The 18,509-nt window shown below is 43.8% G+C and overlaps 1 protein-coding gene across 6 annotated transcripts in view; it reads right to left on the bottom strand.

Moving 5' to 3' along the window:
* Window positions 1–221: 221 nt before the first annotated feature.
* LOC147018131 (protein bicaudal D homolog 2-like) overlaps window positions 222–18,509 on the bottom strand; it is a 36,572-nt gene continuing 18,284 nt past the window's right edge. For 2 of the 6 annotated variants that reach the window (XM_085897505.1, XM_085897506.1), the window contains exons 5-11: window positions 15,169–15,350; window positions 14,413–15,018; window positions 13,989–14,093; window positions 6,167–6,406; window positions 5,923–6,074; window positions 4,767–5,004; window positions 222–1,812 (exon numbers count right to left, since the gene is read on the bottom strand). In XM_085897505.1, the coding sequence (XP_085753631.1) occupies window positions 1,786–1,812; window positions 4,767–5,004; window positions 5,923–6,074; window positions 6,167–6,406; window positions 13,989–14,093; window positions 14,413–15,018; window positions 15,169–15,350 (1,550 nt within the window). In that variant the 3' untranslated portion in view covers window positions 222–1,785. Of the gene's footprint in view, window positions 2,232–4,766; window positions 5,005–5,922; window positions 6,075–6,166; window positions 6,407–13,988; window positions 14,094–14,412; window positions 15,019–15,168; window positions 15,351–18,509 lie in introns of all 6 variants that reach the window. The other 4 variants (XR_015062290.1, XM_085897502.1, XM_085897504.1 and 1 more) reach the window with 4 other exon arrangements.

The raw sequence follows: 18,509 nt of genomic DNA, 5'->3' as shown, positions 1-18,509 counted from the left end.
CTCATGGTCAAACTCAAGATCATCTTGCCATGTGGTGATCTCAACTGCCAAGTTTGGTGAATTTCTGCCCAACTGTTTGAGGAGATAGCATGACAGACAACAGATGGAACTGATTATAATATCCCCCATTTTTTTCAAAAAGCATGGGGATAATAATGCTTAAGAAGCTTATGGAAAAAATGTAGGATGTGAAGAGAAAAGAGCAGGTCCCTGGAACAATATTCCAAGCAGTACACCAAAAATGAGGAGTTTTATTATTTAAACATAATAAAAGATCTATTTTTGTTTTACAAAATGTCCCCTCCGAATTACAGTTCAGAAACGCATCAGAAGACTGCAATAAATACCTTTTCTTGCTGTATGGGATTAAACTGGTTTCGGAAACCAAATTGAAATGTTTTTGTTGATGCAGTGAAACCCCAAAAAATGCATTTTGAAATAATCTTCACAGTTTAATAGTGTGAAGATAGATAGACTGCAGGACAGGATTAAAAAAAAAAATTACATTTTCATCACAGACATTTGGGGGTGAGTGGTAGAGTGTCACATAAATGCACAAATTAGTGCTTTTATCAAATTAATTTCAAGTTTTTGCCACAATGTATGGCAATACACGAACACTGCATAACAGAATGAGGTCCAAACACGATTATTGAAATTACAATAGCAAGCGTCAGGGTCCCAAGTGAGCTGAAAGAGGTTTGATTGAAAGATAACCCAAAGGCCCACAATGCCGATTGTCACTTCACGGGCCTTTCTCAAGGCTCACAAAGCTACCATCGCAGGATGAATGACGTCATTCGTGACCCCCTTCCCTTGACTGTCGAAACAAGTTCTGTGGAGCAGGTTTTTATCGGCAAATCGAGAATGGGATGCTTCCACCATTTTCTCGAATGCGAGAACAGGAGCAGTCAATTGAAAGAAAAGGTGAGGTAATTCCAGATACAATTCCGCAAGCATGTCGTGAAGTCACAAATTCAAAGCATGGACTGCAGCCACAATATTAAACATTACAGCCACATATAACAACGTACTCAATCGCTCATGGATTCCCAAAACAGATTACACTTTATGGAATACACAAGATACCAACGGGAAATGACCAGAGCCAAACAGAAAAGGTCCTATCAGAAGCGTTTTCCCAAAAGTAAGCATTAAAAAAAATAAAAATAAAAAGGTACAGGTCATGCAATAAATGCAAATTACCACATGAAAATACACTCAGTGCAAGCAACACCTGTTTAGATATCTCAATAGAAATAACAATATTTAATAATGCTGACTTGGTATAATCCGGCGAGTAGATAGAGTTCAAAAGGCACAAATGCTGCGTTTACGCAACATGCTGCCGAAAGCAGCGATTTTACTATTCAAAGCATTTCAAGCAAAAACATCCCTGGAAGCAAAGGTATGGAGTTGCACCGCGACAAGAGTGAGGCAAAGGTCATGGTTATACCCTCACATCCAAAAACATACAAAAAGTGCTTTTGTTGCAAAAGCAAATACTTTTTTGGAGCAATCTATAATCTTCTCCGTGGGGGTAAAAAATAAAAAAATAAAAAAACCACTACAAAACACTGCTTTAAGTAACATTAAAGTACGAGTGAACCAGCCTCCCTGGTCCAGCAACAACCTGGGGCAATATCGTGGAGAGTCCGTCAGGCATGAGTTTGAGCAGCTGTGCCGACGAAGTCGATGCATTGGAGGCTGTATGGTGGTAGTGTTTTGGTTGAATGGTTAGGATGCCCCTCCCCCTCCAATATGTTCCAATGGAGTCGCCAGTGTCTATCGTAACTCCTTAGCTGGACAGCACTGTGTAGAGAGAAAAAGCGGGAGGCAGTCAGGCTCATATAGAAACCAGACCCCCAAGCTTGAATAAATTAGAGGGGCGGAGTGCCCCGCCCCTCGCAGAGTCCACCCCTGCCCCTTTTAAAATACCTCTCCATGTAAAGGACAACATTCACTTCCGTTTCACGTGCAAAAGTCACCTTCAGTATTTCTCAGGATTCAAGGTGATTTTGTTGCAAAATTATTCACCATTATCTTTGGAAAGCATCATTAATGCTATTCTGGTATATAAAACATTCGACATGAAGCCATCTCCGCCCTTCTTTCCCCGCCGATCCATGGAACTGGGAATGCATTATCCGGTCTCCACCTCTCTCACCCAGAGCAGCAGGAACTTGTTTCACCAAAAATTCCACGATTTCGCAGCATTTTGGATTCAGATCCTGACAAAAGGTAATAGCACACTTCTCTATGAATCTATGAATGTCTGTGCAAAATTTGAAGTGAATCCGTGAAGAATTGCTTGAGAAATAGCGTGACAAAAATGTGCAGAAAGCAAAATAAGAAGAACAAAGAAATCGCTCGATTAAATAAGGTGCTGCTTCCGCGCAACTTTCCTAAATTCAAGGTAAAATAGAACAGATGTTCAAGATATGATTTATTCAACCCGATTAGCCTCAAGGCAAGCGTTTTATTACACAAATGCTTCATTTTTGTCTATTAAACAAGTTCTCAAATACGAGGAAGGTCTCGCGAGAACACGTCATTGGTGTGCAACACTCGCCTTTTGGAACATTCACCTTGGGGAATGAATAGCTGAAAGGTGCCTTCATCACAGAGACGAAAAAGAGAGCACACAAAGCTGCAGAAAGAAACTTTAAAGGGGATTGGGGCCCGAGCGTTTTCAGTGCAAGTTTGGCAGCAGAAGCTTCGTTTTCATTTCTTAGACTGTGCCAATCCACCAATTATATTTCGGTTGTGTCAGGTTCAGCTTTGGAGACTCATCCAAAATAAATGTAACTGTGAGCAGGTTTTAAAGATGTTTGACGATATAATCGGCTATGTGAGAGATGGGTAAGATATTGTTACGAATCTGGAAGCCATGAGCACACAACAGCCAGAGTCCTTATAGATCAGTTATATCGGTAAGTATGTGTTTCTCGCTAGGGTCCCGTCCCTAGTCCAATGGGAGTTAAATGTACGTGCGCTGTGGGTTATTTTATAGATAGGAATTTTTATATCCACAAAAACAACAACTACAACGTCATCGCCCACGTGCATCATGTCACGTACAGGGGTGAGGTTCCCTCCGCCCACCGTGAGCTCGTCCAATCAACGGTGGCAACGAGTCACCCGACAGCCCCTCGTCAAATCCGGAGGCGAGTACCTCAGAGCGTTTTTCCCTCGACCCGTGGGGGAAGGGAAGGATAAGTCGAGTGGTGAGCAGTCATTGGGGCGTTTTTGGCTTGGTCGACGAGGGTTCTGGAGACCGGGTGATCTTGGCGACGGCAGAGCGATTGTCGGGACGAGGAGAGGACTGAGTTTGAGAGATCGTGGCGTTTGTCAAGCAGCCGGTCATCGTGTGTGAGGCACTTCCAACCTGGCATCCAAAACGTGAGTGGTTGTCGACAAGAGTGCATTGTGGAGAGACGAAGATCCTGGCGATAGCGGTCTGCAGTCTTGGTTCTGGCAACGCCAAGGTCGTGGGTTCGAGACCCACCGTGGAGGTTCGGGTCGGTGTGACCGCACAAGGCGGGACAGGTACCCCTGCCCAGCTCTACTGATTGAAGACCATTGAGGTCCATTTCTTTTGGGTGTGAGTGTCTGTGTGCGGGCCTGTCTTGTCAAGTAGAATTGTTAAGTGCTTTTGCTTGTACATTGACTGCATTTCTTATAGTTGGATAACTCTGCTCTTCTGTGTTCCCTTCCCTGCCCATTGTAAATAAATATACCTTTTGTTAAATGTTCCAGCTCGTTTCTGTGTTTCTTTCATTGGCTTAGCATGGTGCGTGTTGGAAAATAGCGAAGCGGCAAATTGTCCATTTGGTCCGGCATGGCTCTGGTAACTCCGCTCGGTTACGCCGGATCCGAGCCGTTACCCGCGACTCAGATCGGACAGAGTCGGCCGAGGGTGTGGTTTCCCTGGTAGTTGGACGGCGTGAGTACTTCGGTAAATTGGAGTTAGACAAGTGGACCCTACCTCATGCCGTCAAAATATTGGCGATCACGGTCCTGTAAGGGACCCGTGCCTTTCGGAGTTCTCTGAGAAGCACGATCTCGATTCCGGGTATTCAGTGGAGCTGACTCTACTGCTCCACCTAGCAGTTGTGCTCGCCGCCGACACCCGGCTCCACAACAATATACCGGCTTGTTATTGGCTGGTTAATATTTTTTTTCTTCTGTTTCGCATCACCACCCATAAAAAATTTTTTTTAGCGAAACGTTCGTCTCCAAGTTACGGCATGTGTATGGTTCAAGGTCGTGCCGATTGATGCACAACGTGAAAACAAATAGGTGAAAATTCCATTCGTCGTTTGTCAAATTTGTGCCCCTTTTTTGCAAAATGTACCCATTTTCAAACGAGCACCCTACCACTTTTTGCTTCAAACTAGGGGGTCTGGAAGCTAAATATATAAATATATTTTAAAAGCCTAAATAAATGTAGGCAAAGAATGCTAGGAGCCACAATAAAAGACTTTTAAGGATAATGGATTTGAAAATCTTCCCAAGGACTGATAGAGTCCTGCTGTGAATGTCATGAAGTAAGGGGGAGGGGGGGGGAGTCAAGAACAAGCAAGGGGATAAATCTTTCAGATGGGCAAATTTACTTTTGCAACAATAAGGACCAAAAACAGCTTCCAAAAGTAAACAAAAAATTCTTCCAGAAAATATATCAACTAATTCTGTATTGGCCATTTGGCTACACTTCCTGTTGGATTCTAATGCCTCATGCCAACAAAAAAGTGCCTCTAACTCACTTTTCCAGCAGGAAGACTGGGCCGGATAAGCACACTTGGGGCTTGGGTCCCAGCAGCAGGCTTTGGGCGAGTGCGCCGTGTCTGCTCGTGGTCAAACTCGAGATCCTCAAGGCGCTGCGTGAGCGCGAGCTTTTGCTGGATGGCCATGCGCAACAAGGAGTTTAATGTGCGCTTCTCATCTTCGGCGGCAGCAAGCTGGCGTTGCATGTCATCCAGCTGGGACACGTACTCGTCACACCTTGTAGAAAGGAAGAAAGAAAAGGAAATTCAAGCAGGGCTTACAATAAGGTTCTGCTTCCACGCAACTTTCCGTGCAAGAACAAAAGCCATAAATTTGTAGTAGCCATAATCTGTTTTGCTGAAGCAATCCCATATATCAACTTTTTTTTTTATACAATGTCAAGGCTCATGGAAGAGCCAAGACAGAATGGAATGGAACAAAATAGAAAGGTGGAAACACCAACGGCAGAATTGAAGTGAAAGTGAGATAAGGGGATAGGGAGAATGACATGGGGGTGAATAAGTTGCAAACAAGCTGAATGAAACACAGGAAGAAGAGGAAGGGGAAAGCAGAGATGAAACAGAAAAGGAACAAACCGACTGACAACTAAAACAACAAAAAGAGGTGAGGGAGAGAGGGGGGAGGAAATCATAATAACTTGGGAAAAGGCAGTGCTTGGGAATGGCGTCACTTTGGGTAGAAGAGATCATGAGTACAGATTGGGGTTGGGGGGGGGGGTTAACTTAGGTAGTGATGAAGAGCTGTCTTGAAGCCCTGGAGGGAAGAATTGGACAGAACACACTGGGGAAGTTGGTTCCACAGGTGAGAGAAAAGAGGAACAAATGAGGAGGTGAGTAGTGAGCTTGTTTTGGAAATGCAACATCAACTGACTTCTGTAATATTTGTGGAAGTAAATCATTTGTCTTTGTCCACGATCGACTAAAATGCATGTGACATGCTTGATGGCCAATAAGAGAGCAAACATGTGATGTCATACGTTTCATTGTTAATCATGGACAGAAATTGCTGGCAGCTGCTTAATGGTACATTTTCTACATGATTGATGTGATCTGGAAAATAATGATCAAGTATAATGAATCAGTTTTTGAAATTATCCTATTGTACAATTTTGAATGTGCAATTCCATTTAACTACCTTGTAGCAAACATGGCACGTAGCGAGGAAAATGTGGCCGCATCTTCCTTCAGGGCTTTCAGTTCGTTCCTTAGTTTCAGCATGGTTTCCCTCACCATGGATTTTTCATTCTCATACTTACTCTTCAGATTAGACAAAGCCACTTCTGCAGTCTGCACTCAGAGAGCAATAGTCAGTAAAATGACACAGACAAGCAAACTGATTGATAATACATTTGGCGGCAAAACAAAAATGGCAGGCACACCTGCTTGTTCGCCTTTATAACTGTACGAAGCGTTGCGATCTGCTCCCTCTTGGTACTGAGCAACGACTTCAACTTTAGTGTTTCCTCCAGGAGAGCTTCCCTCTCTCGTTCTCCGTTCCCAACATCAGGATCAGGTGGTAGGGGATGTTGTCGGGCCAACTCGGCAGTGCGTCCTACAGCTTGGCGCAACACTTGGACCTGCTCTTTGAGTACAGCAACCACACTTGGCAAAGCCAAAGCCTGCATCAAGGCACAAAAGGAGAATAAAACTGTTTCAACAACTTTTGTTCATAAATAATTGCCAGAGAACAAAACACCTGTACAGAGAGACTACTTTGATTTGGTCTGCCCTAGTGAATTCAGTTGCTCGTCAACCACAAAAATCAGGTTAAGAACATAATGGACACACATACGAACAAATAAATATCTCCAAATTTGTCAGGTAATTGTTTTACATGACTGTGAAATAACCAGAAAATGTGGATATGTTAGAAAGCTATTTTGTGGATAAGCATCAATGTACCACACTTAGTACAGAGTGCCCGTGCTGATGAAGCAGTCCCTCTGCAAAGCTTTTGCTGCATGGTTTTGGTATGCTTGGCAGTTTGCCATTGCCTGCTCAGCAGTCAATCAGGGCAGGAGTTTGTAATTTGTTCAGGGTGTTGGCGACAACAACTCGCCTATGCTTTATAAAAGAACCCGTGAGATCTTTAACATCCACCGTCAACCAGTACTGGCAGTCCTTCATCTAAAAGTCCTTCCGGTGGATGAAGCACGCACGCATCGATGCCTGATCCCATATGCAAAACACCAGGGTGATATTTTATAGCTGGATCGAGATTCCAGCATGGGCTAGACAGTTTGTGAGTGAGTACCACAAAGCTATCCTGCAAGCCCTTATGTGTCAACAAGAAAAATAGGAGAATTATTATTTTTTGCCAGATCGTTGAAGCAAACACTTTGGAAAGGTTTTGTTTGTGGTTTAATATATATATATATATATATATATATATATATATATATATATATATATATATATATATATATATATATATATATATATATATATATATATATATATAATGACCGTTTTTACAGCCATTTTCCCTGCTGTGCAGGGGTTGGGCTTTTTCTTGAGACAATGTTTTATGGCCGGATGCCCTTCCTGACACCAACCCTGGTCGCCTCTTACGACACACAGGGATATGGTACACCTATTCTAAGCAGGGCATACACCGGGCCCAGTACAACTGGTACTCATTTCACCGACCTCGGAAGGATGACAGACTGAGTCAACCCCCTGGTGTTAATTCAGCAGCCAACGGGGCTTGAACTCAGGACCCTGGGATCCCAAGCCACCACCCTAACCACTAAGCCAACACCAGGCATATATATATATATATATATATATATATATATATATATATATATATATATATATATATATATATATATATATATATATATATATATATATATATATATATATATATATATATATATATATATTGTTGTGAATCTGGAAGCCTCAACATTCTGGTCCCCATAGCTGTTATTTCGATAAGTAAATGTGGATAGACAGCTCCCTTTCCCCTATGTCTAATGGGAATTAAGTGTGCATGCGCTGCGAAGTTATTTTATATAGGATTTTTACACTCATAATAACAACAACACGCCTTCACCTCGCTTCCTCAACCCGACGTCATAGCACCCGCGGTGGGCCGAGTTCAAGGAGGGACCTTGCGGCGGCTCTCGACCGATCAGAGGGATGCGAGCGAGGTTGCAGTCAGTCGGCCAATGAGCGCCACAACACAGGACAATGTTACTCTCCCTGTTTGAGGGGCGGTCCGCCGTGACGGCCGCCACACCCCAGCGACCCAATCAGCGGACTTGGCGCCCCTTTCGGCCAATCACAGGGGCGACGAGCGCAATTGCGCACCAAAACCGTCCAGTAAGCGAGAGCGGGTCCGAGAAGGCGGCTCCTCCCCTCTGGAGAAGGGCGAATAAGTGTTCGGGGCGTTCTGTGTGGAAGAAAAAGGTCGCGTCGCCTGGTCGCCTTGTCAGCCTCGTTGCCTGGTCGCCTGGTCATCTCGTCTGGCCTCCCAGCATTCTGTCTGATCCTCCTTCGCGCCGGCTGGCGTCCATCATTGCATTGTGTTGCGGGTTCGAGTCCCACCGAACCGGATCATCGAAAACCGCACGAGGCGGAGAGGTGTGAGACAGGTTCTCCCCTTCAGCTCACCTTCCCTCCCGAGCTGAAGGACCGAATAAAGGCCACGGCCATCATTTCTTTTGGGTGTGTGCGTGTGTATCTGTGGGCCTAGTCGAAAAGTAGCAATTGTTGAAGTGCCTTGTACATTATTTGCATTTCATTTCTTATAGTCGGATAACTCTGCTCTTTGTGTGTTCCCTTCCCTTCACTGCCTATTGTAAATAAATCTCCATTCTGTTAAATGTTTCAGCTCGTTTCTGTTTTTCTTTCATTGGTTTAGCACGGTGCGTGTTGGGAAATTGGGAAGCGGCAAATTGTGCATTTGGACCGACGGACCTCGGTAACCATCCGCTTGGGTTACGCACGGTTCGAGCACGCTAACGGCTCGTTCCGCTCGAGCCCCGCCGAGGGTGAATTTCCCCGGTAGTTTGGATGATGTGGGTATTTAGGTAAATTGAAATTGGCAATCAACCCTATTCCACGCGGTCGACTTATTGGCGATCTTCGGTCCGATAAAAGACCCGTCGGCTCCGGAGTTATCCGGGGTGATGACCGATAAATTCCGGGTGTTCGGTTGGAGCCGACTCTACTGCTCCATCTAGCGGTCGTGCTCGCCACCGAAACTTGGCCCCACGACAATATATACTGTTACGGTGCCGGGGTCGTCAGCCGCGAACCGACTGCTCTGAACGGAGCCGCAAGTCGAGTCGGCCCGACCGATCACCCGGAATATAGATCGCCGCCCGGATAAGTCCGAGTCGACGGGTCCTTGTACAAGAACCGAAATACGCCAATGGGCAGATCGCGTGGGGTAGGGTCGATTGCCAATCTTCAATGTACCTAAATACCCATGTGATCCAACTACCGGGGTATTCCACCCCTCGACGGAACAAACCGCTGAGGCGAGCCTGTCCCGTACGCGATTCCGAGCAGCTTAATCGCCGAGAACCGTCGGTCCAAATGTCCCCCTTTGACGGAAAACCAACGGCTTTCTAACTCCCAGCACATGAAATGCTCAGTCAATGAAATAATCGACGCGACGAGCTGAAAACGTTTAACAATTGGGGTATTTATTAATAATAATGGGGAACTAGGGAAGCACGTAAGAGTAGAACAATTCCGACTATACGAAATGCAATGCAAACATTTACAGCACACAAAGCACTTCACAATTTCCTACTTATTAGACGGGCCCACGGACACACGTACGCACACACACACACCCAAGTAATGGTGGCTGAGGCCTTTAATAACGAGCTCCAGCTCGGAGGACAGGTGAGCTGAAACCCAGAGCCTATCTCGAACCTCTCCACCTCGTGTGGTCTTCAAGTTGTTCGGACCCGGGCTCCAGCGAGAGCGAGCTGGATCAAATCGCCGCGAGCCGCGATCCTCCCCGAGCTCCCGCGAATCCTCCCGTGCTTCTCAACACGTGCTGGTGAGACGAGGCACCAATCCTTCCCGTCGATGCGCCGCTTCCCCGAGGAACCACCTCCAAGAAGAGGCTGATGAGTCGCACCAAGCCGGGAACCAAAATGGAGAACAAAGAGTTCCACGAACCAAGAAGAAGATGCCACCATTCGCAGCTTGAGCCGAGCAACCGGCTCAACTCGCCTCCAAACAAAGCAGCTCGAAGCAAAAAGCTCTCCCGAGCCAAGCAGGACCCGATGCTCTGCTGAACAACTCCTCTGCAGAGGCAAAAAGCTTCCGAAGGCCTCAACCCTAACCCAAGCCAAACAGGACCCGAAGGTCTGCTGAACGTCTCCCCTCAACTCCCACTTCCTGAACAAAAGAAAGGATCTCCTCTTTATCCTTCTCCGCAACCTCCCCCACGCCCGGTGTGACTCATGCCTTCGTGATCCATCCCCCGCTCAACCACGGGTGGAAGGGAGTTGTTGACGTCATGAATGACGGGACGGAAGGGCTCTTCTTCCTCTTCGCAGAAGAGGGGGGAGGGACGTCTCCATTGTGTTGGGATCACTCTTTAACTATTAAATTAAATCACGCAGCGCATCTAATCGATTTCTGAACATTTAAACAATGGAAGGTGAGCTATCTAAGGAACAAGCAATTATCGACATAGCTGACTAAAGGAACCTGTATGTTGTGTGCAATCGAATTCCAAATTCGTAACAATACATATTGTCGTGGGGGTGGCCGGCCCAGGTTAACCCCCCGACTCATTTTGTGGTGACAGGCGGTTAATACCGCCAGCCCCTGGGACGGCCGAGCGGGCCGTATTAATAGGTGGTGGACACGTTGATCCTCGGAGATTTTAACACGTGCTCGAAGGGCATGGGGAGCAATGGCGGATGAGCACGGGGAATGAAACAGATTCACAGGGGGTTTATCCTTGAACCCCACTGCAAATATACGAATACAGTTTCTTCTAAATGAACACATTTAATGAAAATAAATCAAATGGTTACAAAGAACGATAATTCAAGGGGGAGGTGGAGAGGAGGGAGGGGGAGGGGAGAGGGAAGGAGAGTGTGGAGGGGGCAGAGGAGGGGGAGAGGGAAGGAGAGTATGGGGGGGCAGAGGAGGGGGAGAGGGAAGGAGACTGTGGGGGGGGACAGAGGCAGGGGAGAGGAAAGGAGAGTGTGGGAGGAGGGGGAGGGGGAGAGAGTTGAGGTCTTGAAGTCACATTTTAAATCATGTGAAATTTTCACCGATCTCTGCTCGTCTGTATAATAATACGCTAAGACGTTAAGGGGGGGGGGTGTCCATCTTTAGGAGTTAAAGGCTTTTTCTCCGATGACCCCCAACCCCGCTGGCCCCTCCCCCATCAAACGTGGGATGTCGTCCCATGGTGCAAACCACTCCGATTTTCCGATCGGAATCGTCCTCGGCGTCCACGTCGCTAACATTAACTTTGCTTCTCAGGATGTTCACGTCCCATCAGTGTGCTGAGCAACAGTGTACAATGTCATGGCACACTTTGCTTCTTTGAGGGGAGTGTCTGATATTATCTTCTCTTCTTTCTTTATAATAGCATGCTACGGCTTTTCTGTTGTGATATTTTTGCCACGGGCTTCTGATCGTCTTTACAATAAACTCTCAAATATCGCGGGCAATCTATTGTGCTCAGATTTCGTTATCGCAGTATTTCATTTCGAGCAATCGCTGTTTTTGAGCTGAGAGGAGTCATTGTTTGCGTCCGCATGTACGATTACCTCCCATTACGAGCCTTTTCTTGTTTCTTGCGCAACATTAATTGCAGTAATTAGGCCAGCATACGGAATGAAGCCAAGTTTAATACTGACTAGTCATCAAACAGGAAATGACATACAGAAATTCTGTAATACTAGATTACACGATCGAGTGACCACACAACAGTTAATAATGTCGTCACAACGTAAAACGATGGACAAAATTAATTGTGCCAAAAGGCAAAGAAAGGTTATGACAGTGCAAAAAAATAAATAAATAAAACCCCCTTCCCCCCCCCACCAAAAAACAAGTTGTTGGATACGTTGGCAAGAGGTAAAAGTGCGGCATCTTTGGGCCACCATTAAGGGATTAATGAATTGACTGTGCTGTAAACCGAGTGGACTGGTGATATGCGAGAAACTATTGCAGATTTACCAACGTTTCTCTAAGGCCCCCAAGGCCAAAGGCTCCAGTTCAACTCTGGCAGACCATGATGCTGCGAAAAACTACCCACTGCAGCTCATGGAACTAATCAAGACGAAGGGATTTATGCTGGAGCAGGGTTTTAACACTGAAGAAATGGAATTATTTTGGAAGAGGATGCCATCTCATACCTTCCTGTCCAAGCAGGAAAGATCTGCTCTGGGTCAAGGTGGCCAAGGACCTTCTTCTATGTGGCAATGCAGCAGGTGACTTCATCGTGCACCCAATGATCCAACAGCCATCGCAAGTTCTACATCCACATCTTTCTAACCTCCACAATACTCCCCCCCCACCCCACCCCAACAGCATCATCCCGAGCCTAAGTCCTGTATTTTATATTTTTGGCAGAGTACAGTATGAGTACGTAACGTTCTTGCCCTCATCAACCTCACTATTTTGGAATAAATTAAAAAAGGTAAAGTCTTGTTTTTGTTTATTAACCTCCACCATCTTCGAAGATGGATGGAGGTTACTGTTTTCACCCCTTTCTGTTTGTTTGTTTGTGAACAGTGTTAGGAAAAACTCCGACGGATTTTGACGAAATTTGGTGGGGGGGTTAGGTATGGTCCAAGGATCATGCCATTAAATTTTGGACTTGGTCCCCTCCGCCCCCCCCCAAAAAAAATTGTTGAGAAAAATCTTTTTTGCATTTCTACATGTTTTAAGTGATTTCCAACCCCCCACCAAAAAAAATTGTCAGAGAAATTTTTTTTCGCATTTCTACATGTTTTAAGTGATTTCCAACCCCCCCCAAAAAAATTGTTACCCCCCCCCAAATTTTTTTAGAGAAAATGTTTTTTTATTTTTTTTGCATTTCTACATATTTTAAGTGATTTCCAACCCCCCCCAAAAAAATTGTTTCAGAAAAATTTTTATTTTTTGCATTTTTACATGTTTTAAGTGATTTCTAACCCCCCCCACCAAAAAAAGGGGATTTTTGGCATTTCTACATGTTTTAAGTGATTTCCAACCCCTGCCCCCAAAAAAATTGTTGGAGAAAAAAAAATTTTTGCAACTTTTTTTTCAACAAAATTTCGATTTTTTTTTTTTTGCATTTTTACATGTTTTAAGTGATTTCCAAACCCCCCCCCCCCAAAATGTTGGAGAAAAGAACTATAACTGTCAGCACTGTTGACATCATATTTAATGAATAAGATATAAGGTTCACTTGAGTGACCCAGCAGTATTGGCGGCGGAGGTTTTGCACTCTCCCGAGTGCTCCCCCTCTAGTTTTATACTGTATATTTTATACTGCAGCATAAAGTGAATTTGAATAGTATGTATGTATATATATATATATATATATATATATATATATATATATATATATATATATATATATATATATATATATATATATATATATATATAGCATGTTTATTTCAATTGTTATGTGTATATTTCAGGCTGCCGCCGACCTGACTATATTTTCTCGAAGCCCAGGAACCGATCACCCCTTTTAACATTGGCCCTTGGTTTTCATTTTCGTGACATTTTCTAGGAAAATAACCCTCACGATATTTGTAGGTTTACTGTATACAATATGCTAATGCTGTCTGTCTGTGACCCTGAAACAAGGAAACACTCCTTGGGGAGGAAATTTTTTTTTTAAGTAAAAGTTGCTTCAAATTAATCCAAACTCAATGGAAAATTACAATTTTTTTCAATCAGACAAAAATATTGAACCGGTGCAGTGGATTGGCAGCAGACTCCTCCCTCAATCACTTCTGAAAATACTTTTTTCTTTCCTGTTAAGAAATACATAACCTCCAATTTTTGAGCTTTTTTAATCAGCGTAAGAACAAAAGGCTTCCTTGCTAGTAGTAATGTAATGAACATCTGTCAATTTCAACTTCTGAAAGCATTTTGCCAAAGTTTGGCTGTACTGTATGAAGTTTAGTTTCTGGGATTTCCAGGCATGCCAGAGCTGATGACCTTTGAATGATAATGTTTATCAGCAACAATAAATGGCAGAACCTGTGGTGACGTCTCATTTTCATCCTTGCTGCTTGGTCTGGTTTCAATCTCGGAAGCATCACTTTCCAGTGCTTTCACAAAGGAAACGACTGGTTCCACTGAGATCTGCAAGGAAAAAATAAAAACGTCAAAGATGTCCAAACAAGTTTAATGATCGCAGTTAAGACTTTTTCCACCACAAGAATTAATGTTATACACTTGGAGAAAAAAAACAACACCATGAAGAGCAAGAAATGAAGTGACATTTTACAAAAATAGAATTACCTCATTACTCAATGAGGAAAGACATCAATGCTGAAGTATACAACCAAAGTAAGCTGCTCCTTTGGGTTACATATAAAATGAAAAGGCAATAATAAGACCTTATTGACATTGGAGCTTCAGCTATTTGAGCCCAACTTCCATATTCCCTCCATGTAAATACCTTGACTCCCTGTCGGTAGTGATCCAGCAAGACCCTTTGGGGTGTCTCACCATTGCAAAGGCACACATGGTGGTAAAGCTGAGCTAATTCTTCACTAAAAATGCCCAACTCTTCACGTACACCACACAACTCTCCACGAGCATCCTTCACAGCAACCGTCAGCAGATTGCTCTCTCGCTGCAAAACTGCTGCACGCTCTGCACTCGCTCGTTGCACCCGGTCCAGCCGGGTAATCTCGTCTTCTCGGCCCTGCACTTGCTCCTCCAGCTTCGCTCGCTCCTCGTCCCAGCGCCCTCGCAACTCCAGCGTTGCATCCCGCTCGGCTTTCAGCTCAACACGGAACTCCCGTGCTTCTTGAACTGCCGCCCGGTAACGACACTCGAGGATTTCGGGCCCTAGAGGGTCCAACTCGTAATCCCCCGCATCATCCTCATTGCCTGTGTCACGCTCCTTCTCAAGTTCGAGCTCAGTGTGGCGCTCTTTGGTTGGCGGGCGACGAAGGCAGGAGATGCGCTCTCTCTGCTCGGCAAGTGTGGCACGGGCATCAAGCAGCTGCTGCTGGCTCTCTTCTAGGGAAGCAAGCAAGTTTGCCTTGTCTCGTTCAACCTGCCTCACACACATCATCAGTTTAGCAAGGTTTTATTATTCCAGAGGGCACAAGAAGCCACACAATCACAGTGATAAGCAATAAACAAAGTCAGAGAGAATAATTAAATAAGGACATTTGGGCATGTATACAGAAAATCTCGAACCAACCTGCAAGAGCTGCTGTCTGAGCTTCTGAACCTCAGAAAGGTGCAATTCACTCAGCAGGTCAGACACAAGACTCGGCACAGGATGTAAATGCCCAATAGCTCCTCTTGGTGTGGAGGAATGTCGAATGTCAAGCCCTTGACCAGGAATCTCAGGTTCATGACCATTTAGTACGAGCCCAGAACCTGGAAAAGGGTTGGGATACGACAGCATATACAAGTAAATTTGAATAGTTTGGCCAATCACCAACATTTTTCTTTTTCTCTCTCAGAGCTGTAATGTATATATATATATATATATATATATATATATATATATATATATATATATATATATATATATATATATATATATATATATATATATATATATATATATATATATATATATATATATATATATATATATATATATATATATATATATATATATATATATATATATATATATATATATATATATATATATATAAATGTATGTATATATATATATCCTGGTGTTGGCGCAGTGGTTAGGGCAGCGGCTTGGGATCCAAAAGGTCCTGAGTTCAAGCCCCGTTGGGCCACTGAATTAATACACCAGGGGGTTGACTCAGCCTGTCATCCTTCCGAGGTCAGCAAAATGAGTACCAGTGTACTGGGCCGGTGTATACCCCGGTTAAAATAGGTGTACCATATCCCTGTGTCGTAAGAGGCGACCAGGGTTGCGTCAGGAAGGGCATCCGGCATAAAACATGTGCCAAATCACTATGCGGATGATCCGCTGTGGCGACCCCTAAAAGGGAGCAGCCGAAAGAAGAAGTATGTATATATAATGTATGTATGTATGTATGTATGTATGTATGTATGTATGTATGTATGTATGTATGTATGTATGTATGTATGTATGTATGTATGTATATATATATATATATATATATATATATATATATATATATATATATATATATATATATATTGTTGTGGATTCTCACCCACTGGCGTGCGAACGACCGCGTTTAACCAATAGCGGCCGCTTCGCCCACCGAACGTGCAATCCAGTCGCGGCTTTCCGGATCAACGCCGAAAACCAGCCACGGGTGTGGTTTAAGCACACCACAACCGAGTCAACACACTACCCGCGCGACAGGGTCAATCGCCGAATCGTCGATATACCTAATTAATTGCGCGGGCAGACTATCAAGAGACTGTACCTCAACAGGGCCGCTTGGAAACGAGCCGCTTAAGCAGCTCGCTTTGTTTTGGGATAACCGAGCGGGGTAATTATCGCACAGCCCCGTTGGACCCGATCACTTTATCGGCTATTAAAAAACCAACTATATTCCGAACGCAGAATGGCAGTTCAATTAGGGAAAAGGACGCAACGAACGGGTTAACATTTAAACAAGCACATTTATTGAATAAGCGGCACATATGCAGTCATGCAGTCATGTAATCAAGCAAGGTAAGACACGCATGCAGTTTACAATCGACAAAGGCAAAAACAAAAGCACGCATGCAATTATGTAACATGTAAGGGACAAACCATGAGCAATGCAAAAGAGCTACTACCGTCTATCTATTATATACACACTTAACAGTTCCACTTAAAGACATGGCGCCACAACGTTCATGCAAAGAAAAACAAGGAAAAACCCCAGGGCAGACTGGACCCCTTGGGGTCTTTATAAACACGGAGCCGTGTAGACCGCAAAGGCTCCGAGAGACCGGGCTGGCTACCTTGTCCCTCGTGGTGAATCGCTAGGGCGACCCTCGATGCCCCCTCTCCAGCGACCCATCGTTAGGCACGGTCCGGCAGGCCGTGCACCTTGGCTCCGCTGCACTCCTCTCTCTCCAGCTCCTCACCGACTACAGAGACTCCAGACGACTCAGTGACCAAAGGCTCTACACAACTGCCCACAACTCCAACACGACACTCTTTCCTCTCCTCCACACACACCTTCAACCTCCAGCAGCCCTTTTATCTTCACGGCACCTCGCCCCTCCCTTCCACCCCCCCTCTTCCAGCACGCGCGGGAAACTTCCAGAAGAAGGGCGTTTTTTCTCCTGAATCGGGGCCTTTCTTTTGTGTTTTCCATAGCTTTCGTCTTTTCCACACGTGTTGAGAATCCACTTGCAAGGTCCGTCGTTGGGGGGAGGGGTGAGGCCGTCGTCCGTTCTCCCCCGATGAATGCCAGGCTTCTCGCAACCGTGTGCCGAGGTGGAAATGCAGTTGTGGTGAAGGTGGTTACGGTGGTTGTTGTAATGGTGGCATGGCTGGCGCTTTGTGGTGGTCGTGAGGGTGGTGTGGTTGGGCGGTTGTGGTTAAGGTGGTTGTGATGAAGGCGGTTATGGAGAAGGTGTTGGTGGTGGAGGTGGTTGTTGTGAAGCGGTTGATGAGAGCGATGTTGGTGGTGGAGGTGGTTGTTCTGAGCGGTTGGTCCAAAATAATGACAGTAAAAAAAAAGGGCTAACTGAAGATTCACAGCCCAGTTACACGAATAATTCCCTTAGACATCGGTGGGGAAATCTATCTGAACACAGACTTGTCGACATAACTGATCTAAGGACCTATATGGTGCTCTGCAAATTTCCACAGCCATAACACTATATATATATATATATATATATATATATATATATATATATACATATATATACATATATATATATATATATATATATATATATATATATATATATATATATATATATATATATATATATATATATATATATATATATATATATATATATATATATATATATATATATATATATCTAATTAAAAATTTTTCACCAACATTTTTCTTTTTATCTTTTAGAGCTGTAGTATACCGTATGTTTATATGTATGTATATATATATATATATATATATATATATATATATATATATATATATATATATATATATATATATATATATATATATATATATATGTAAATGTGCATGGCTCACAAAGTGGGTACACATACTGTTACACAAAGGGCAAAAAAAAAAAGTTTAGGGAAACATGAAATGCAACCCATTATGTTAATCTGCATGTATTCAAATAGCTAAATCTAAATTTTTAGACCTGCAGCATGTCTGGTTTTAAAGTTACCACTAAATATATACAACACTGTAAATACACGTTCGAATTTTGAGCTTGGCGTCAGCGTTATGTACGGAATCAGATGAAAAAAACAATGTAAATATTATATTTTGGGATAAGAATCAGATAATTTTTACTCTGCCTTTTTAAACAGGCTCAATATGTGACAGGAAAAAGAAAAAAAAAACACATTTTGAGAGAGTCCGATGTTATAAATTACGAAGAAAACACAGACGAGTTCAGTAGCAAAGAAAGCCACACTTGTAAGCG

This window comes from Eptatretus burgeri, chromosome 10 (genome assembly GCF_056783735.1).
Source record: "Eptatretus burgeri isolate ZD-2024b chromosome 10, Ebu_testis_v1, whole genome shotgun sequence".
Classification (NCBI taxonomy): Eukaryota; Metazoa; Chordata; class Myxini; order Myxiniformes; family Myxinidae; genus Eptatretus; species Eptatretus burgeri.
This window is presented reverse-complemented; position numbering and strand designations above follow the sequence as displayed.